At 36.3% G+C, this 7500-nt stretch overlaps 1 protein-coding gene across 3 annotated transcripts in view; it reads left to right on the plus strand.

Annotated features, from left to right (window-relative positions):
* Positions 1 to 7500, plus strand: part of LOC125028860 (inositol polyphosphate-5-phosphatase A-like) — a 37586-nt gene that overhangs the window by 21292 nt on the left and 8794 nt on the right. For all 3 annotated transcript variants that reach the window (XM_047618414.1, XM_047618412.1, XM_047618413.1), the window contains 6 exons: positions 479 to 595; positions 1329 to 1384; positions 2312 to 2396; positions 3034 to 3198; positions 3385 to 3573; positions 4191 to 4250. In XM_047618414.1, coding sequence (XP_047474370.1) covers positions 479 to 595; positions 1329 to 1384; positions 2312 to 2396; positions 3034 to 3198; positions 3385 to 3573; positions 4191 to 4250 — 672 coding nt within the window. The remainder of the gene's footprint in view (positions 1 to 478; positions 596 to 1328; positions 1385 to 2311; positions 2397 to 3033; positions 3199 to 3384; positions 3574 to 4190; positions 4251 to 7500) is intronic.

Raw genomic sequence — 7500 nt, forward strand, 5'->3', positions numbered from 1 at the left:
TTTAATCTAATTGCATCAGTATATTCTTAAAATGAAAAACTTGTTCTTGGGGTATGAACCAATGGAAGAGATTTAGGGATTGTTAATGGTCCTTAGCAACCAATACATCTGTCCTACCCATCAAAACCTTACCCCAGCTGTTCTGCACATAACCTTCCCTTAAATAATTCTAAGGAATAAGAAATCAGGGCCTTGCTTTCATTGATCTGCACTTAATCTACCCTTTATATAATTCCAAGAAAGAAGAACTTAAGGCTACTAGCCTAAGTAATTTCATTACAGCAAATTAAGTTCAGAATAATTTGAGATAGATTCCACATTATCTCTAGTTTTCAGGGATTTTTTTTTTTTCTATTTGTTTTTTCTTTTTACTTTTTCTTTTCTTTTTCATTTTTCTTTTTCTTTTTCTTTTTCTTTTTCTTTCTTACAGTTACACTTTTCTGTTTTATTTTTTTACATGTCTTAATATTCTTTGCAGTGCAAGTGGTCTCGGAAAGGTTTCATGAGAACGAGATGGTGTTTAAATGGTACCAAGTTTGACCTTGTAAACATCCATCTATTTCATGATGCATCAAATTTCATTGCCATGGAGGAGGTAAGCTCTTCTTTGCTCTCTCTCTCTGTCACTCTTTTTTTCATTCTTTCTTTTGGGTTTCCTGCTTATTTATTTGTTTATTTTTTGGTGGCCCACTTATTTTTTCTATATTTTGCATTTATACAGAAATGTATATGTATATTTGGCTTGGAATGTTGAATGTAAGAAGTACATCTTGGTCAGTGTGATATACTCTTCAACAAATTATTTAGCATATTGGCTAAATTTTTACGCCCAAGATAAGGATAATATAGTAATGCCAGTGTCATTCCAGTAGCACAGCCTGTTCACTTCTTAGAGTTAAAACCTTGTACAATCAGGTACAAAAGGAAGGTTTAACAGGATTGTCAGCACAATTGCTTGCAGAGATTGTTAAAACTGTCTTGCATGAGACTGTCAGGATGGCCAGATTCTTGAGCTGACTTCTACAATATTCACTGGTATGAATGTGTCATTTGACAAGATGATTATGTGCTGACTACCAGCTGGGATGCAGCAGGTGTTCTTTGCAACCTCACATAACACAGTAACTAGGTGTGGAGAACTCCTGCAAGAGACTATATTGGCAATGTTGTTTAGCTTTCATTTGTCTCTATCTCTAGTTACTATTCTTTGTTTATTATTTTTTCCAGATGAGTATTGTATGTTAGTCTGAGTATTGTGTATTAGAACTGTTGATATATGACAATTATGACTATCCTTACATATACATATGTTCCTTTCTCCCCTCCAGTTTCCATCAGTATACAGCCTCAACAGAAAGAGAGCACTGGAACACACATTAGACAGGTAAACAAGGGAAAAGGTTTTGGTTCTGTGAAAAGTAGTGCTACCTTTGTTTAGTAAATTTTAACAAGACTATTTCATATTGTGAATGGAGGTTTTAAAAGCAAACATGGCTACTGCTGAAAAGTTTAATTCTTTCTATCTCTTTCTCTCACTCTCTCCCTCTCTCTCTCTTTCTCTCTTTCTCTCTTTCTCTCTTTCTCTCTCTTTCTCTCTCTTTCTCTCTCGCTCACACTCTCACACTCTCTCACACTCTCACTCTCTCTCCTTCTCTCTCCTTCTCTCTTTCTTTCTTTCTTTCTTTCTTTCTCTCTCTCTTTCTCTCTTTCTCTCTCTCTCTCTCTCTCTCTCTCTCTCTCTCTCTCTCTCTCTCTCTCTCTCTCTCTCTCTCTCTCTCTCTCTCTCTCTCTCTCTCTCTCTTTCTCTCTCTCTCTCTTCCTCTCTCTCTTTCTCTCTTTCTCTCTTTCTCTCTTTCTCTCTCTCACACTCTCACTCTCCTTCTTTCTTTCTTTCTTTCTTTCTTACTTTCTCTCTCTCTCTCTCTCTCTCTCTCTCTCTCTCTCTCTCTCTCTCTCTCTCTCTCTCTCTCTCTCTCTCTCTCTCTCTCTCTCTCTCTCTCTCTCTCTCTCTCTCTTTTTCTCTTTCTCTCTCTCAGTAAATAATGATAATTGTTTCTTTCTGTTTATGTTTTCTTCATTTTCTTAAAAATTTCAAGATACTGTTTAACATGAGCTTTGCATAAAGTATTGAAGACGGTGCTTCTCTTTCCTTCAGTTTGTAGATTATATGGTAAGATATTTTATTATTATAGATTACAAAGAGCTGACAATGATGTAAGAAATAAGGGTGTGTATATTTTCCAGGTTTAGATAGTCCTGTATCTTAATTTTTATTTATTTTTTTTTTTTTATTTTTTTTTTTTTTTTACAGATTCCACAATGATGGCTTTGAAAATGTTCCTCTCTTCATATTTGGTGACTTCAACTTTAGAGTGAACACTCATGGGGTTGTGCAGGTGAGTTTTTTTTTTTTTTTTCTAAAGTATTCTTGAGATTGTCACGGTTGTTAGAAGACAGCTATTCTTTAGTGATCATTACACATGTTCAATATTTTCTCTGTCTGCTCTTTTCTTTCACATCTTGTTGTCAATTTGCTTAACCTTTCTTCCATTATATTGTATTTGACCTTTTTCTTGCTTTATTTTCTTTCCCACTATATTTTCCTACCCTCCTGTCCTATTCTCTAAAATATTGAAGTAGGCCCAGGTGGCAAGCCCAGTCATCCGCATAAACTTCCCGGAGCGGAGGCCAAGGGTACTCCAAATTCTCCCAGAGGCAATGGGTTAATTGTTATTGCTCTGCGTCTTCATCTTCTTCTTTTTCCTATTCTTCTTCATAAATGAAGTTAGGGAAAGCAGCTACTTTCTCAAAGTCCTGAATGGTCCATAGACTTTTTTCCCCCTGTTATTTTCTTTCTCAGCATTCTACTGAGTGTTACCATTTTTCCCTTTTCTTTGTTCTCTCTCTCCCCATAGTTATTTTTTGCAAAAGGGGAGTGAGACCTATTTTCTCTTTCTGATTTTATACCATTAAGAATTTGTCCCTCATCTAGAGAAATTTAATCCCTTCCCCTTTCTCACTCTGCACCAACAGAAACTGACAAATGGGTGCACACCAGAGGATGCTGAATTACCCAACACTGGTGAGAAGGCAAAGGAGTACAAGGACAACAAGGGCAAGGTGCAGCTAACCATTTCTAAGAAGACCTTCAGGCACTCAGAGCACGACACAATATTTCTCAAGGATAACGGCAGCTTGGTATGCATATGAGTAATCTGTTTGTGATATCCCCCCTTCCCTTTTCTTGCTGTCTTTCTTTCTTTCTTTCCTATTGTTATAGGAAGGACACTCAAGCCTACATTCAAACTCGCACATATAAGAGGTACACACTGTCTAAGGTTTTCTTTCTTCTGTGTTGTTCATGCAGTTGTTCACATTTTTCAGCTAAAAGAGTTTGATCAGGAAATTGATCAGTTCAAGGAAAGATTAACAGAGTTTCCAATCAGCTTCCCTCCAAGTTATCCATTTGAGGAAGGTGCTGGTGGCAATGGCTCACACTACATGAAGACCCGGTGTCCCTCTTGGTGTGACAGGATCATCCTCGACAAAGCAGCCAAAAAGCTAGTTGATTCAGTGAGTGTAGAGAGTTTTGATATAGTTCACTTCATAAGCATGTATGTTTTTTTTATAAGCATCCGCTGGGCTTGTCTGCAGTAACTTTTCCTGATATTGCGTATCGTATTTTTGATTAGCATTTGCAGCTTTTGTCATTTTCATGTATCATGTTCTGATTTTATATGGTGTTTTATAGGTCACTATTGCTTCCAAATTAATTTTGGTTAGTAGCTAACTAGAGAAACACAGATGGTCAGATAACCTGCAATGTATGCACTCATTCCTTTTTTCGGAATATCTGTTAGTCATAGAAAACTTAATTGTGGTACATTTGAACATAGTTTCTAAACTGGTTTATAAAACTGGTTATGCTGTAAAAGCCAATTACTGTGTTGTAAGAGTATTAAGAATGTGGTTGTAGTGAATATTCAACACTGGTAAAACAGATATATCAAAAAGGGGATTGTTAAGTACAGAAGTAGCTTAAGCTGTAATTATATTATTGGTGATTTCTGTATATAGATATTCTTGTAAGCTTTCTAAACAGTAGTTTATAGTATTTTATATTTATGAATACACTTTTGTTGATGAGTTTATTTACCAGGTATAACACTCACTTATCGTTACCTTTTCAGAGTAATGGAAAGGTGGCATACAATCTCATTGGCTTGAATGTGACAATGGGTGATCACAAGGTTAGTTTAGTGTTTAATATTCTTGTCTTTTCTCTCATTATTTATATTTAGTTATTTTTTACAATTCTGTCTTTGCATATGATAAGAATGAGATAAGAAGTCATTTATTGGTGACCAGTGTAAGCTGTAAACGATACAATCTTACATGCAAAATGTAGTCATGGTGCACTTGGATATGTTTGTCATTGTAGTTGGAGTTTTAGTTAATAGCAAGGTAAAAGGTTGATTTTATTTATTCTCTTTATTTTATTCCCATTTGTCAGAACTTGGCCATTCAGTTGTTCACCCATAAAGATCTGTTTTACAAAAGCTCCCAAAGTAGAACCAGTGAGGTGTATTTGTAGTGTGAATTGACCAGGCCTATTTTATGTAGTCATAATTGTGTAGTTTACTGTGCTCTAGGCAGTTTCTAGATGACGATGGTTCCTGTCTTTTTGTGGTTTACTTTTTTATTATACATGTACAGGGTTGGTTTAGATCACACTTCTATGCACTTGCATAACCAATCATGATGACAAGGTACAAATTCATGTTTTGGTTTATTTGCATTCCATGAGTCCAACCACTTGATATAAAGTTATATATATATATATTGCTTTCCTTAACTAGAAGTAGCTTGAATTTTGTGGAGCTTGTTTCTTTTAACATTGTTTTTTTTTATTGTTTTCTGTCTCCTGCAAGTGATGTGAATTGTTATATAACATAATTTTCCTAACAGTTTAAAAGTAATATTTTAATAAGCTTTTTGTTGTTATCAGTTCAGCCAGTGGCAGAGAAATGCACAGCAACAGAATGTCTTGAATCTAGAGTAGTATTCAAGAATATTTACTGATACCTAAATTAGCTATAAACTGGAACTGATTGTATTTTATGAGAATTTAGTTGAATGTCTGGGCTAAAACCCATCAAGATACTACCCACAGTCAGCACTTAGCCACAGTAGCATAGCACACCTAGTCTTAATAAATTTGACTTGATATCAGCAGGTGAATTCAAAGCCTTCTGTCTTTTCTTTCCTCTCTGCAGCCTGTGTATATGGATATCAGCATAACCTGTTAAGGTATTGCCTATAATTTGCATGTCTCATGCAGAGCCTAATGACTTTAGCTTCTTGTAGTTTTTTTCTGCCTGGATCTACTACTTTTTATATAACTTCTAAAAGGGGAAAGGATGGGATCTGATGACATTTTAAAATTATTGTAGTTGTAATTATAGTATACTGTACTCTTTTGTGTGATGTTTATTTTTCAACACAGGGTTTAGAATAATGGTTGATTTGAAGAGCAAGTTTCTCACAAAGAAATTTGTTTTACAGAATAGTCAGCTGCTGGAACGGTGGTTTAGTTCTTTAAAAAAATGATGTAGGGTATTATGTACTCCTACTGGTATTTGTTGACTTATCATTATAGAAAGCTAGTTTATGACATTAGCAATTGTTTCCTAGATTAGCCATTTTGAAGATAATTATTCCAGAATTTTTCATATCACAGTATATCAGATTTGCTGTTGTAAATATTTAGTGAATTACTTTACATCTCAGATATGCTGCTCATTTGTTTCTGATGTAAGGATTAGAGTTTCTTCTCAGAACATATTCACACAAATACACCCACTGCATTATAAAGAGCAATAGGATACAGATATATATATGTGTGTGTGTGCGTGTGTGTGTGTGCGCGCGCGTGTGTGTGTGTGTGTGTGTGTGTGTGTGTGTGTGTGTGTGTGTGTGTGTGTGTGTGTGTGTGTGTGTGTGTGTTTAAAATATGTTTACTTTTCTTCTTCCTTTATTCTTACATCTTTCTGGATTTTTTTACTCTTTTTTTTTTTTCTTTCCTTTCTTCTCCCTTTCTTTCCTTCATCTTTTCTTTCATTCTTCTCCCCCCTGGACAGAGATATTGGACTTTGAAGCTCATAATGTTCATTAAATATGTAGCCTCTTGCCTCAGTTCTCTGTTTTCGTTCTAACATACCAGGGTGAGGCTTTATTTATGAATGCCTAGGTTTCCATGCCTGCAATTATCCAATCTCACAAACTGCCAAAAATAATGGACATTTAATCCAGTTTGTTCTACTAATGATTAGAAAATGTTCAGTTGCGTACTATTCAGGTTTCTTTTTTTTTTTTTTTTTTTTTTTTTTTTTTTTTTTCTTCTCTTTTTTTTGGGTGGTTGGATTTTGAGTGACATAATTCTCTCTCTCTCTCTCTCTCTCTCTCTCTCTCTCTCTCTCTCTCTCTCTCTCTCTCTCTCTCTCTCTCTCTCTCTCTCTCTCTCTCTCTCTCTTTTTTCTCTTCTCCCTCCTCTCCCCTCATCTCTCCCTCTCCCTCCCTCTCTCCCTCCCTCCCTCTCCCTCCTCTCTCCTCTTTTCTCCCTCCTCTCCCCTCTCCCTCTCTCCCTCCCTCCCTCCCTCCCTCCCTCTGTCCATATTTATTTTTGTATGTGTGTATCTAATATTCCCGTATTATAAGGATGGGAAGACCGTTACTGATTTAAGAATTTGACATGAGTCTTTATTTGTTACTTAATTTACCTGCAAACTTATCTCTTTACATCCGTCCTGTTTTCATCTCTCTCTCTCTCTCTCTCTCTCTCTCTCTCTCTCTCTCTCTTTTTTCTCTCTCTTTTTTCTCTTCTCCCTCCTCTCCCCTCATCTCTCCCTCCCTCTCTCCCTCCCTCCCTCTCTCCCTCCCTCCCTCTCCCTCCTCTCTCCCTCTCCCTCCTCTCTCCTCTTTTCTCCCTCCTCTCCCCTCTCCCTCTCTCCCTTCCTCCCTCCCTCCCTCCCTCTGTCCATATTTATTTTTGTATGTGTGTATCTAATATTCCCGTATTATAAGGATGGGAAGACCGTTACTGATTTAAGAATTTGACATGAGTCTTTATTTGTTACTTAATTTACCTGCAAACTTATCTCTTTACATCCGTCCTGTTTTCATCTCTCTCTCTCTCTCTCTCTCTCTCTCTCTCTCTCTCTCTCTCTCTCTCTCTCTCTCTCTCTCTCTCTCTCTCAAATAACAAGCAATAAGTCTCTGAAATAGATCTTGTAATTCTCACAATTTGTATTCAAAAGACATTGTTATTTATATTAGTTTTGAATTAAGGATATAAAAAGTTTTACAAAAGTACCAGAAAAATCAACAGAATCTGGGATGCTGCACAGCCTTTTAGTTGTCCTTATAGCTTCTCTGTTATTACCAGTCACTTATTGTCATTTAGTGTGTTTGTGTGTGTGTGTGCGTGCGTGCGTGCGTGCG

This window comes from Penaeus chinensis, chromosome 9, assembly GCF_019202785.1.
Source record: "Penaeus chinensis breed Huanghai No. 1 chromosome 9, ASM1920278v2, whole genome shotgun sequence".
NCBI classification, from domain to species: domain Eukaryota; kingdom Metazoa; phylum Arthropoda; class Malacostraca; order Decapoda; family Penaeidae; genus Penaeus; species Penaeus chinensis.